Consider the following 14,955-nt stretch of genomic DNA (forward strand, 5'->3'; position numbering starts at 1 on the left):
GGTAATGGGTGTGTTTTGGGCATAACCAGATAAAAGTCTCACCTTCAATTCCCTTAAAGAGCTTGCACCAATGGCGGATTTGCTATTAACAAGGTAGAATGTGCAAAGTGCAAAGACTAAACACAGAGAGGAAACGGAGCTGCTCGTGCACGAGGAAATAGGTATCCTAATTTTGATACATGCTTATACTTATATTTATGTAGGCTATACGATAATAATCTTTTACATTGTAATTCTTTAAATGTTAAGGGGAAGTTGTGGCCTAGTGGTTAGAGAGTTTGACTCCTAACCCTAAGGTTGTGGGTTTGAGTCTCTGGCCGGCAATACCACATCTGAGGTGCCCTTGAGCAAGATACTGAACCCCATAACTGCTCCCTGGGCGCTGCAGCATAAATTTTAATTTATGCATTTATCAGATGACTTACAGAGCACTCAGGATACAATTTTTTACCTAACGTGTGTTCCCTGGGAATCGAACCCACAACCTTGCACTGCTAATGCAATGCTCTACCACTTGAGGCACAGGAACACTAATAAATGGCTGCCCATTGCTCCAGGTGTGTGTGTGTGTGTTCACTGCTGTGTGTGTACACTTTGAATGGGGTATATGCAGAGCACGAATTCTGGGAATGGGTCACCATATGTGGCTGTATGTCACTTCACTTTTTTTTATATTTGGCATGTTTGTGTGCTGCTGTGTGTCCCTGTGTGTGTAATAAGCAGAGTATGCATGCGTTGTGGACCAACCTGTAGGCGCATATTTACTATCGCACTCTTTGAATAACAAAAAATACAGTGTAGGTGACATACAGCCACATATGGTGACCGATACTCAGAATTCATGCTCCGCAATTAACCCATCAAAAGTGCACACACACATCAGTGAACACACACACGGAGCAGTGGGCAGCCATTTATACTGCAGTGACTGGGGAGCAGGTGGGGGTTCAGTGCTTGCTACTAATCTTTCATTGTTCAGAAAGAGAGCAAATAACATTTACATTATTTTCACTGATAGTCTAGAGTTCAATCACTCTCAGAAACTTCCATTAAAATCACTGAAACTGTTAACACTGTGAAATCAATATCTTAATTAAAGATTCGTAAACACATCTGCACTTTGTTGTTTCTGAAGAGAGAATTCGCCAGAAAGCGGTATTCCGTCAGAGAGCGAGTGAAGGAAGCACCGGCATTTTAGCGATGACTCATCTGAACACCTCTGATTGGCCAATGCTTTAATAAGCTCAAAAGAATCATGTGTGATTTGTTATAATGCGCAGCGCTGTAAAAACACATCTATCTCTGGCTCAGCGCCAGCAAGTGATCACAGATCTGAATTTAGCAGCTGATGATATGACTCGCTGAATGTACTTGCGCCAGTGTGATTGTATTAATATTAATAAAATCTTAATCGCCTATTTTTTGTCTTTTGGAAGCTGCATTCAACTTGGTTCCCTTCTGTTATAAGTCACACGTACAACAAACTAATGTCACAGTGGTATCGTGTACTGTAATCGAATGTAGCCCAAGTTACCTGTTAAACAGTAGACAGCACACGCGGTGTTCATCTAATAAGGATCTCCAGCGCAAGCAAATAATAGCCTTTGCAGATTTGCTTTCAATTCAGTGCAGTTCCATAGCCACGTTTTCAACGCTGCTGATGTTAAACGTTACAACTCCGAGTGAACCGCTTCAGACGCTCAGCGCGTGCGGCAGGGAACTGAACGACTCATTCAAACTGATTCGTGAACCAATTCACTCGTTTGCCAACTGGTTTGATCAAGCCTTTGAACAGAATTGACTCAAAAGAATGAATCATTCGCGAATGGGCATCGCTCATTGCCCAGAGAAAAGTAGATGTCGCGTTTGGAAAAAACGGAAGCAGTTATAACATTTATTGCATTAAGATAAAGTAACGAGAGGAGCGTAACACACAGTAACGAAGTAAAAGTACAGATTTTCCCCAAAAAATTTACTCAAGTAAGAGTAAAACTACCCATCTTTAAATATACTCCAAAAAGTATTAGTTACCCCAAAGAATTACTCAAGTAAATGTAACGAAGTAAATGTAACTCGTTACTACCCACCTCTGCACAAAGGGCAATGCTGTTTAGCTTTGTTAACTAGATGTCAGGGCTGTGCAAAAAAATTGAATGTGATTTTCATGCGCATCTCGTCAGTAAAAACGCTCCTGTGATTATAAGTACATCTCCAGCACATGCTCCTTGCTTCTCAAAACTAGTCCAATCACGTTTCCAGGAGGGCAGCGTGCGCTCAGCTGCTGTCGAATCACAACACAGGAACCGCTGGCCCAATCAGAACTCGTTTCGTGCTTCTGAAGGAGGTACTTCATAGAACAAGGAAGTCATCAGCCCGTTTTTATGACAGTGAAAACAGTGGTATACAGATAGGTGAATTGTGTGAAAAATACTGTTTTTTTTACACGCGAAACATGAACACATGTTATATTGCACACTGTAAACACAATCAAAGCTTCAAAAAAACACGAAAAACGGGACCTTTAATTGAAAAGACTCAGTTCGTTCATGAATCAGACTCCGCTTCTGCGTGTCGGAGCACGTGATATATTTTAAGGAGTATCGATATGTTTTATGAAATGTAGTGAAGTAAAAAGCAGTGCTCAAATTGAATCAAGTCTAATGGGGGTCCCCACCATAACATTTTTATTTATTTTTTTGGTGGGGATTAGTCTGACAATACACAATTTAAATACACAATATATTTGAAAATAATATGCATAACTATAAACTATTTATTAAAAAAAAAGGATTACATATTAGAACAGGCTTTTGTTTTGATAAAGAAAAATCAGTCCAATGCTGCATAACAAAGAGATAAGCTATTCTTCTTTTAAATGGCTTTCTCCAAGTAATACTGGATTTAGAGGGTGACAAAGTAGCAGACCCAAAAGGGCAACTATGGCAAATATACCAGGGGAATTCATATATATTCATATTTTACTTGAAGATCCGTAAAAGCATTTGACATCAAAATACATAGAAAATTCTCAAAAACAGTATAAAATATTCAGATGGTTTTCAGACTCACTGAATTATATTCAGATTCAGCAGTGGCAGTAACTTCATATGGACCTGTTTAAGGACCAAAAGGATGGGAAAATGCTATCAGGCTGGAATGATACAGATGTGATTGGGTATTATTCAAAGAGTGCAAGACAACTGGGCAAACAGGATATAGTCTTTATAATAGTTCATAAGTTTAACATACTCAAAAGTCAACTCATTTATCTATAACAGCTCTCAAGGTGATGATCGGTGGGTGAAGTCAGAAACCAATGTTTAAAACAGTTGTGTACAAATTATGTTCAGGATTCTTTGACGAGTAGAAAATGTAAAAGAACAGCATTTATCTGTCACTTTTGATCAATTTAATGCATCCTTTCTGAATAAAATTATTAATTTATTTAATTTCTTTCCACCCAAAAAATAAATTAATAATTACATTTTTTACTATAATGTATAATGTTACAAATTATGTCTATTTCAGATAAATGTTGTTCTTTTGAACATTCTATTAATCACAGAATCCTGGAGAGAGAAAAAAATTGTACTGTTTGTGTATGTGTAACTGTTTTCAACATTGATAATAATCAGAAATGTTTCTTGAGCACCAAATCAGTGTATTAGAATGATTTCATGTGACACTGAAGACTAGAATAATGATGCTGAAAATTTTTACTATTGCTTGATAATTATTTTAAATTATAATAATATATCATGAAATTACTAATTTTAGTGTATTTTGGATCAAATCAGTGCAGGCTTGGTGAGAATGACTTTTGAACAGTAATGTACGTCCAACAGAATAATTCTAGCATTATTTACCAATGTAGTTTTTATTATTTCCCCAAAAAACGACTGGATGATTGACACTATGTGATAACAATGTTTGTTCCAAAAGACTTGTTTAAATGCAATTATCTAGTTTATTAAATAATAAACCAATAAACTAAACTAGTTTATTATATATTTAAAATATAAATTGTGACAAGACCGGCTGCCAGTCTGTGTTAGTGCTGTGGGGATTTCAGTGCAGTTTACATAGTTCAACCTATTCTCACTCCCAAGGTGTCAAAAACTGAAGCATGGAACTGAGCATGGAAGACATCAAGCTTTTTCTGTGGTTGGACCTCAGTTATGGAACATTCTGCCGCTTGAAATTAGCTTCCCTATCCATTTTTAAGTCCCTTTTAAAAACACACTTGCTTGATCTGGCCTATTAATATCCCATTCTTATTAGATATTATGGTCTTGATTATCTGTCATTTCTTTTGTTTTAAATTTATATGTCTTATTCTTTGTGTTTTATGGTTTGATTTTAACGCACAGGACTTTGGTCAATCTTGTGGCTGTTTTTAAATGTGCTTTATAAAATAAATGAACTTGAACTCTTTCCTCTATGTGATTTCTGAGTTCTCCATAGCAGTAGCAGAGTCGCAATCGGGAGAGTCAGGACTTTTTTTCAGTATACAATATTAACTTATTGAGTGTAAATTTTAATTTTAATTCAAATTAATAAATGGATGCCACCCTATTGGGACAAAGCCCTCCCTACACCTACCCTTAACCTACCCAATATTATTTTCAACTTTTTGATTATTTACTTCATTTTCACTGAAAATAAATGCTTTTCTGATGTGATTTGAAATTTGAAAAGGGAGAAAAAAGTTTGCCAAAAGGCAGATTCAAACACGGTCAATCACGGCAAAATATGCATGACACAAGTTTGACCTTCTGCGCCACTAGAACTACTGGTTAAGGATCGTCTTTGTAATCTTGACTAGCTGAAAATAACACATTTGGTGGGTGAATTAGGGTTGTGCCGATGATAGTATCGTGTATCGACGATAGTCAGATATATCAAGGATAGCAGATGTCTCTGTTGATAGTCAAGACGATATTAGGCTCATTCTCCTATTAATGCATTAAATTATTATAATAATAACTATCATTATTTTTATTAGGTGGCCTATTATAATTCGGCTATCAAACTGCCCAGCTATTTCACTTCAGCATGGCATTTCACACACACATACACACACACACAAAATGAAAGAGATAAATAACGAGGAGTTGGTTTCCCACACATTTAATGGCTGCTACACAACAACGCGCTCTTCTCATACATTAGAGAGTAACTATTTCTTGGCATCACAAATAAAGTAAAGACAAAATAATAACAAGGTGGCAGAGCGAACTTATCATCCATAGTGGTTCTCAAGTCATCACCACATAGTGTGCGTTATAAGTTAAGTGATCAGTCTCTTAAAGGACACATAATAATGTGATGCATGCAAAATACATAGTTTTGGCCGTTACGAAGTCTCCATCCTCAAACAGACGCACATCGTCTGCAGATATAAGGGATTTCATTGCACTTTAACAAGTAATCTGAATGGCCTATATATGTGCAATATTTTAAACGAGCCCTCACTAACTGAGTTTAATGTCACAGTTATGTTAGATGCATCTCATTCTTGTTTCTGTGGAGGTGCGTCGGTCTCGTTATGAGACGTGCGGTCCGGAGCGACAAAGATTCTCCCTCTTGCTCCACCCATGCACGATAATATCGTGTATCGTCGATGTCACGGGCTGACGATATGACGATTCGAAAAATTACCATATCGCCCAACACTAGTCAGTCATCTGACTGTACTGTGCATATTACGTTTTCACAAACTTTATAAGTCCCACTTGTGATTATGAGCTGGAAAACTCGACTTCAAGTAATCGACTTCACATTGCTTTCATATGCAGATTTTAACTGTCATCTTCATCATGTCGTCCAGACTCCTCTGAAGATTCTGCAAGCCTTCAGAAGAACATCTAACAAACTAAACATGAGTGCAAGACTTAAAGGGTTAGTTCACCCAAACATTTTAATTCTGTCATTAATTCTGTCAATTATCACCAGTGTTGTGGGTAACGCGTTACAAAGTAACACGTTAGAGTACTCTAATTACTTTTTTCCTGAAATGTGTAACTTAACGCGTTAGTTTCGTGCGTAAGTAATCAGTAACTTCGTTATTTTAAAAAAAAAGTAATCCGTTATTTTAAGGAAAGGAAAATCCCGACTGCAGCCTGCTTTTTGTCAGACAGTAGGCCTAGGTCTACTGTGCCACCTGCGGATGTATCAGCGGAGCCGAAGCTCTGTGATCGTAAAGTCAATGGCTGTGATACGTCTGTGCCCTGCGCACCCGTGGAGAGGCTTTTCAGCCTCGGGAGTCTCGTTCTTACTCCCAGGAGAAATCAACTGTCGGACAAACGTTTCGAAAATCTGCTTCTGCTACGTTTTAATCACTACTTTGAAGAGTAAATGTAAGAGGACTGTGTTAAAGCGAATTTATGCTTGTGACTGTGAGTGACACTTTAATAATAATTAGTTCGGCTATTAAGCGATTTGTCATTTGCCTGTGTGGCAGTGAAGGATTTAATTCGGTTTGTTATCATTTTTGTTTGACAGGCAGCTGTTAATTTCTGTTAGATCGTTGGCTGGCTGGTTGTTCATCATTTCTAAATGGATTTAAATCTGCAAGCCTGTTTAAGGTTGTGTTTACAAGTAAGCATACTTGTACTTTGATAACTGCATTATTTAAAGTTAAAGAAAAATCAGGAGTTATCTTGTGGTGCTCATAATATACAGTAGCCTAGGCTACCCGGGCTGGGTAGGTGCGAATTATGAATAATAATATGTTCTGTGATAATAAATAAATAAAACGCCATGTGGAATAGCCTATTGCTGACTGTCTTTCCTGTTATTGTTATCCTGCAGTGTTAATTTAGTCGGATGACTTACTGACGTTATTCATTGTCGGGAGTCACGACTTCTAGTGCATTTAAAGGGGCCGGGGGCTGTGTCTGTCATGTGTGAGCCACTGCAAACGGCTTTTAATTTTTGGTAACGCATGAGTACTCTAACGCATTACTTTTATGAATAGGTAACGCTGTATCATAACTGATTACTTTAAATTGATGGTAACGTTGTAACCTAACTAACTACTTTCCAAAGTAACTATACCCAACACTGATTATCACTATATAATCTTCACAATTGAGTTCTGCTTTACAGTTATCTGTTACTTTAAATGACTGTTGAATGTGGATGGCTAATAATTACATAGGAAGCAGATAAAAATATATAACAGGGCAGCCTTGATGGATGCCTCTATTTTAAAACTATGGGCAGTATCATGTTGTATTTGATTGAAGCATTTCCATTATAATAATACAACGTTTGACTTGCATTAATACAATTGAGGTCAAAACCAAAAATATCGAAAGACTTGAAAATGAAAGGAAACTCAATGGAAAAATGGATAAAACTCAAGAAAAAGCAGGAAACTGTCATCGCTTCTAAACACATTTGCGGAGCACTTGCACAGCATCAAAAGAAACCGGAAACAGCTGACGGACCGATCCACTGTCATTATAGGGGTAACTATGAGAACGATTGGTATAAGTTCATTTAGTAATACAATAAATATCCGTGATACAAATTTGGGTCAGGAAGATGTTAACAGAAGATTTTATTCTTATGATATTTTTCATTTGCTGTTTGACAGCTTGAGCGTGTCCAACAGAAGTGTGTGAAGTTCACACCGATTTATCATCAGTTGGTTCAGTCCGAGGATGGCCGCTGCTGTCGGTGTAAATAAACAGACGAGCGCAGCGGCGATGGAGCCCTGTGTGAGACACGGCCGCAGTACAACCGCTAATGCGGTGAAGGTATGACGCATACGACATAAATAACCACTACACTAGAGGTTTAGCTCATAAAAAGCATGTGGTGGATGTTATTTTTTGTCCTGCCGGAGTTCAGTGAGCTGCGGCAGGGCGTTAGCACGCTAATGATAGCAACATTCAAAACTGTCACTGCGTTCTTTATGTTAAACACTGTTACACATTCGTTTATAAACTCATCATGACACTTTAAACATTAATTTGTAATGAAATATTGTGTTGTATTGATAAATGTACAGATTTGAAAGTAATGGCACTGAGTTAGCTGGCTAGCTAAATGATCAACTGTGTTCGGACACTAGAGAGGCGTGTTTAAAAACCTAAGGTGCACATTTAGGCTCAAATTAGACTTATTTGAGAAATTTTAAAGCTGCTGTTATGAAATTATGGATAAATAAGTGGTGCTCAATCAATGCGTATTCATGTATAACAGATATGTATGTTGCTGCAAAATAACATTGGACTGGATATGATTGTAATTTACTGAAGTATATATCACTCTTCATGCCAAACGATAGTGTGATGTTCAATTAATCTTATTTAAAATCTCAGTTCAATATATATATTTTTTTATATTCATTTTTTTTATTCCAAAAAGCATTTAGACACCCAAGGCAAAATGTAAATATATGTAAATACTATTTAATTAGACAACCAAAATAATACAATATGTGTACTTTTAAAGAAAGACTGCACAAGCACACACCTTTCAAGCAAAATATATATTTTTAAAGCTTTTGTTTGCATATTTTTGTGCCATTCTCAAGGTGTTGGAGTGTGGTGTTTGCGAGGATGTGTTTTCACTGCAAGGCGACAAGGTGCCGCGTCTGCTGCTGTGTGGACACACGGTGTGTCACGACTGCTTGACCCGTCTGCCTCTTCACGGCAGGGCAGTTCGCTGCCCCTTTGACCGACAGGCCACAGAGCTGGGTGAGTTAAACACTGCCTTTCTATTCTTCATTTAACAGTATAATCCTAAAGAAAGGAAAGCAATGTCTCACTCCATCTGATTTTACTCTCCAGGAGACTCGGGTGTGTGGGGCCTGAAGAAGAACTTTGCTCTGCTAGAACTGCTCGAACGGCTGCAGAATGGGGCCAGCAGTCAGTCAGGCATGTCTGAGGATGTGCTTCGAGAGATGGGAGAGGTTAGAGAGAGACACTTTTTATTATGAAATGTCTATTTTATATTCTTTATAATAGTAACAATGATAAAAATAATAATGTTGTTAATTAGAATACTATTAATACTAATACCGTAATATTTTTTTTTTATCATTGTGATGTTTTATTAATACATTTAGTTCTATTATACAATAATTATTTTATTGCTGTGGCTCCCTGTATAAACTATATATATATATATATATAGATCCTGCACAATACTGAGGTTTGCATCATGACTAATTTTAATGAGCAGTGTTTTGGTCAATGGACCTACCTCAAAGTTACGAAACATGCAAAAGTATGAGCACATTTGACGACACATCATTTTAAAGAGTGTAAAATCAATTAATGCAACTTAATGATGAATTTTTGCTGGATGGGGGATAATTAGTTTTTTTGGGGGGGATTTTGTGAAAGGTGAAGGTGATTTATTATTAATAGCTGGTTGTCAAATTAGCTTTTGCATGTTTTGTAAGTCTGAGGAGGGTTAATTGACTATAACCTTGCTCATTGAAATTTGTCATTAAGCAAGTCTGTGTACTGTATGGGCTCTATATTTTTATTTGTTTATATTATCATTTCATCCAGCTCACCTACAGTTGATTTGGGTGTGCTATATATTGTTATGAATCATTTTTTATGAACACAATTAATTTCATGTCTCATGTCTCTATTAGTGCATAATCCGCTGTGATGAGGATGAGACTCACACTGCTTCCATGTACTGCACTGTTTGTGCCACACATCTGTGTGCCGAGTGCTCCCAGCTCACCCACTCCACCCGGACACTGGCCAAACACCGGCGTGTGCCGCTGGCAGACAAGCCCCATGAGAAGATGCTCTGTCCACAGCACCAGGTGCACGCCATTGAGTTTGTCTGCCTGGAGGACGGCTGCCAGCCGGGGCCGCTCATGTGCTGCGTGTGCAAGGAGTACGGGAAGCACCAAGGACACAAGGTGCAGAACCTTAATGCAATATAATTCAAAACCACTTGTTAGTCTTTAGGCTTAGAATATTGGCTTGGATTGTTTTATATAGTTTGTTTCTTATTCACAAAGTTTTGATTCAGGTTCAGTCATGCATTGAGTCTTGAAGCAGATTTTCTGATTTCATTCATTTTTAGGAATTTAACAATGCAGTTATATTTTAGAGGCATTGTTTAATGTTGTTTTGTTTTTTTTGCAACTGGATTTATGTATTTGAGAAATATCTTGAAATCTGTCTTAATAATTTGCAATAGTGTTGTTTCAGGTGCAATAACACTGAAGAAGGATTATTGTTAAAACAAACTAAAATAATAAAAAAACATTTAATTTGAAATAAGCCTTACTTATTATACATTTTTACTTCAAATAAAATAAACATTAATTTAAAAAAAAAAAAAAAAAATCTGCTACTTGCAAGGCAATATTTCTCATTTAGTTTAACCTGAAGTACTAAAATAACCAGAACTAAAACTGAGGTAATGATAAAAGCTGTATAGACTTATTTAAAATAATAATAATAAATCACACACTCATGAAATGACTAATTTAAACAAAAAAATTAAAGATGTGGAAAATGTATATTAAAAAAATAACTTAAAGCAGTGTTATATAGCATCATAGAAATACTGTAGTAGTTTTTAATTCACATTTTCTACACCAGTTTTTATTTTTATATTCTCAGCTTTTATTTTAATTTGAGGTTTTTTATACTAAATTATACTAATTAAAAATTATACTTCAGCTATACTAAATTAAAATGAGAACCGCAACTAGTTGAAAAAATATTTTATTTCTGTTAATATGTATTTTATTCCAAGTAACAGTTTTTTTTTTTTAATTACTGAAATAACTCTGATTCAAAGTATTAATAAAACATATACTAGTCTATCAATTATAGTAAAATAAAGCTGGACAGTTATTTATATATTTATTTATTTTACTTAATCGGTTTGCTGTTCATTGTATTGAATTTAATTCAGTTGTTCTCAATTTAGTTGAATCAAATACTATGCTAGTGAATCTAGAATCATATCAGTTCACTGTCAGTCAAACAATTTTTACCCATTCACACATTGTTTTATTGGTAAGAGGATATTTTGTACCAAGGCTGATTCACATTTTCAATCTTTTCTCATGGAAACACTTCACCAGCATGCTGTGCTGGAGGCTGAAGCCAACCAGATCCGAGCATCTATTCTGGATATGGCACACTGCATCCGAACATTCACAGAGGAAGTGTCGGAGTACTCCAGGAAACTAGTGGGCATCGTGCAGCAGATTGAAGGAGGAGAGCAGATTGTGGAGGACAGCATGGGCATGGCTCACACTGAACATGTAGGAGTGTGTTTTATGTGTTCATATTGCATTTGCAATCTAAATAAGTTTGCACTGAACTCTTCCCTGGTTTCCACTCAGGTACCAGGAGCTGCCGAAAGTGCCCGATCTTGTGTGCGTGCCTATTTTGCGGATCTCCACGAGACGCTGTGCCGTCAGGAGGAGATGGCTCTGAGCGTGGTGGACGCACACGTCCGAGAGAGGCTGATCTGGCTTCGACAGCAGCAGGAGGACATGACCATACTGCTGTCCCAGGTGTCCACTGCCTGCCTGCACTGCGAGAAAACACTGCAGCAGGTACAGACTCAAACACCTGACACAATCACTGGGATCATGAGCACTTCAGGCATTTGAGTTGCTCTGTTGTGTTTTTCCGCTAGGATGATTGCAGGGTGGTTTTGGCGAAACAGGAGATCAACCGGTTACTAGAAACACTGCAGAAACAGCAGCAGCAGTTTACAGAGCTGGCCGACCACATTCAGCTGGATGCAGGCATCCCTGTTACTTTCACTAAGGTAATTTGACCTTTTTGTGTCATAGCACGGTCAGTTCAGCTTGTAAAATGTTATGTGGTTCAATTTGTATTTTACATTTTTTATTTATTGAAATAAGGTGACCATGCATCCTGAAAAGGCCTGTTTTTTGGTTTGTTTTCCTATTATTTTCATACTTGCTGAAGGTAATAACTGAAAATTAGTTTGATGAATGCATACCAATAGAAAAACAAAGAAATTTTAGGCAATTTGGGAATCCCAGTCTGGTGGAACAAAAGAGGATGTATCATCCTAATTAAACTGACGAGTCCATCTTTTCTCCAGGACAACCGTGTGCACATTGGTCCAAAAATGGAGATCCGGGTTGTGACTTTGGGTTTAGATGGAGCTGGCAAAACTACTATTCTCTTCAAACTGAAGCAAGATGAGTTTATGCAGCCCATACCGACCATAGGTATCTACTTGAATCTTCAATACAGGATGTATACAAATCCAAACACGCCTTCTTGTTTGAATATTTAGAGGTTTACTTTCTGTTTTAGGTTTTAACGTGGAAACTGTTGAGTACAAAAACCTGAAATTCACCATTTGGGATGTTGGTGGCAAACACAAACTCCGTCCCCTGTGGAAACACTACTATCTGAACACACAAGGTACAGTTCACTTTACTGTGTTTACCCACACAGTCACATTACTTGTATAATGAGTGAATATGACTGAAATTGTTCTTCTGTGGTCTCCCAGCGGTGGTGTTTGTGATTGACAGCTGTCACAGAGACCGGCTGATGGAGTCTCACAGTGAACTGGCCAAACTGCTGACAGAGAAAGAGCTCCGAGATGCTCTGCTGCTCATCTTCGCCAACAAACAGGTGAGAGATTTGACAAATGTTTATTTTAATTAGAAATTCTGAGTGGAGGGACATTCATACAAACACATCTCATTAATGTGCCTTATATGCATATGTATGGAAAAAGATGCTGGTCCTTCAAGAGTCACTCGCAACTTATTTGTCAATAAAGCCTATTAAAAATGAGTCTTAATGTGTTTCACAATACTTCAGCATGTTATTTTTATAAAGTGATGGTCATTTTTTTTAGTGTCTTAGAATCTGACACCTTTTAATTCTTGAGTCTTCAGGAAGATTGCAGTTCTGGAAAATAGTGGCACTGGAGACTAAATGGTTCTTAATAGTTTCACACCTAATTCTTCACATTTAATTCTTAAATCTTTTGCAGTTAACATCTTTTCTTCTCCACCGGGTTTTTTTTTTTTTGACCTCACTGACCCAGTGAGCATTTTGCTGTCCATTGCCCATGTCTTCCCTTGCAATTTCTGTATCGCATTAGTTTTGAATATTTCTCATGGGGATTTGATCATTTTTGATATCTCAGTCTGAGTTAAACCTCTTTTTTGGCTAATTTTATCAGTAAAAGTACACTCGACTTATATATCTGTAAAATGTGCTTGGAGAAATTCAAAAAACGTGACTATTATGCACGTAGTGTACATTATGTATTTATCAGATTATTGCATTTTGCCAATATGTGTGTTCTTTGTGAATCAAATCCTTGACCTTGAACTCCTAACAAGATTTGTCTTTCTGTAGGACGTTCCTGGTGCGGTGTCTGTGGAGGAGATGACAGAGCTCCTGAGCTTACACAAACTGTGCTGCGGCCGCAGCTGGCACATCCAGGGCTGTGACGCCCGCAGTGGCATGGGTCTACACGAGGGGTTAGACTGGCTCTCACGCCAGCTGGTGGCCGCAGGAGTTCTGGATGTGGCCTGAAGGACGCTTAACCACTATTAATAGACTTATGACTTAAAACTCAAGCTGGACCATGCCATTTGCACAGTCACCCTGCTCATGTTTACCCACAGTACCACGTCGTACCATCATACATTAGTAGACTTGCTGCGGTGTGCGCTCATGGCTCAGTGGTGTACATAAGTGGAGCTTAAATAGGAGTGATTGAAGCGAGGACTCCAGGTTAAATACAAGGCAGCACGCTGCCGGTTACCATCAAACATCATTTCAACTCCGCTGTGGCAGTTGCTTCGGTTGCCCTGTAGACATGCTTTACTGTAAAAATGTTTTTTTGTTGGATAGTCCCTGCTTGGATCCCTATCACAGAGATTGTAATCAAGAACATTTGCATATGCTTTTCATTAATGTGTATTTAACCTGGACTGTTCCTTTCAAAACAAGTTGATGGACATTACAAACTAAACTTTGTACTCCCTCTCAGGCCATCCAAGATGTAAATGAGTTTGTTTATTCATGGAAGCAGACTTACAGAAGTGTAGCATTGCATCACTTGTTCACCAGAGGATACTCTGCAGTAAATGGGTGCCGTCAGAATGAGTCCAAACAGCTGATAAAGACATCACAATAATCCACTCCAGTCCATCAGTTAACGTCTTGTGAAGCAAAAAGCTGCGTGTTTGTAATCAAAATCCACTGACGTATGTTTACAGCTGTTATGGCTTGTAAAGAGTTTTTGATCCACGCATATTTCTTTACTCATTCTGAAAGCAGCCATTCACTGCAGAGCATCCATTCGTGAGCAAATGATGCAATGCTACATTCCCATTGCATCATCTGTTCAGATGAAGAAACAAACTCCTCTACATCTTGAGTACATTTTCAGCATTTTTTTTCTTCACTTTTGAACTATTCCTTTAACGTAGTTTATGATACTCATCTTTTCGTGCTCACTTTACTCATTTTGATCATTTGTTTAATAGTGACTAATGCCTAGAGATATTTTGCACATATATAGTAGATGTGCTTAAGCAAAATATAGTGGTCATTTCTGTACAGACACCCTCCTGAAATCCCAATAGTGTTGTGTGCAAACAGCACAAGGTTTAGATAGATCTATTAAATGTTTAATCATAGGAAAAGCCCCTGGGGTAAGGAGAAAACTAGGCATCAATCACCAGATTTACAGTTTCTGCAATGTGAAGTGCCTGTTAATGTGTCAATCAGCTACTGAAATAGTGAGAAAAAACGTGATCAAATTCCATTGCCATTGTTCTAAAGTTACATGAAAGTAGAGGGGTGAATTTCACAAAATCTTACAATAACATGAATAGGTCATGCTTTCCTTTAATATCAAAGAAAAAATATTTATATATTGGCATTAAGAAACCTGTTTTAGGAGCATTACGGATTTTCTTTACAATCAAGCACA

The 14,955-nt window shown here is 37.5% G+C and overlaps 1 protein-coding gene across 2 annotated transcripts; it reads left to right on the top strand.

Annotated features, from left to right (window-relative positions):
• The first annotated feature begins 7,614 nt into the window (after positions 1-7,614).
• On the top strand, positions 7,615-13,990 carry LOC132127762 (E3 ubiquitin-protein ligase TRIM23-like). Of its 2 annotated transcripts, XM_059539840.1 has the most exons (11): positions 7,615-7,766; positions 8,549-8,711; positions 8,805-8,926; positions 9,623-9,901; positions 11,084-11,266; positions 11,348-11,563; positions 11,647-11,781; positions 12,085-12,214; positions 12,303-12,413; positions 12,505-12,629; positions 13,368-13,990. In XM_059539840.1, exons 1-11 carry the CDS (start codon positions 7,671-7,673, stop codon positions 13,545-13,547), a joined length of 1,740 nt encoding a protein of 579 aa, XP_059395823.1. In that variant the 5' UTR covers positions 7,615-7,670; the 3' UTR covers positions 13,548-13,990. The 2 variants fall into 2 exon arrangements, with proteins under 2 accessions (XP_059395823.1, XP_059395822.1); XM_059539839.1 differs by having other exon boundaries at positions 11,084-11,563.
• Positions 13,991-14,955: the final 965 nt, after the last annotated feature.

This window comes from Carassius carassius, chromosome 45, assembly GCF_963082965.1.
Source record: "Carassius carassius chromosome 45, fCarCar2.1, whole genome shotgun sequence".
Classification (NCBI taxonomy): Eukaryota; Metazoa; Chordata; class Actinopteri; order Cypriniformes; family Cyprinidae; genus Carassius; species Carassius carassius.

Excerpts from the sequence above, each read along its gene's own strand:
- LOC132127762 (XM_059539839.1), top strand. The coding sequence starts at position 7,671 with ATGGCCGCTGCTGTCGGTGTAAATAAACAGACGAGCGCAGCGGCGATG. Across the intron at positions 8,927-9,622 it reads TGCTTCGAGAGATGGGAGAG|TGCATAATCCGCTGTGATGA; the intron begins GTTAGAGAGAGA and ends TGTCTCTATTAG. Across the intron at positions 12,630-13,367 it reads TCATCTTCGCCAACAAACAG|GACGTTCCTGGTGCGGTGTC; the intron begins GTGAGAGATTTG and ends GTCTTTCTGTAG.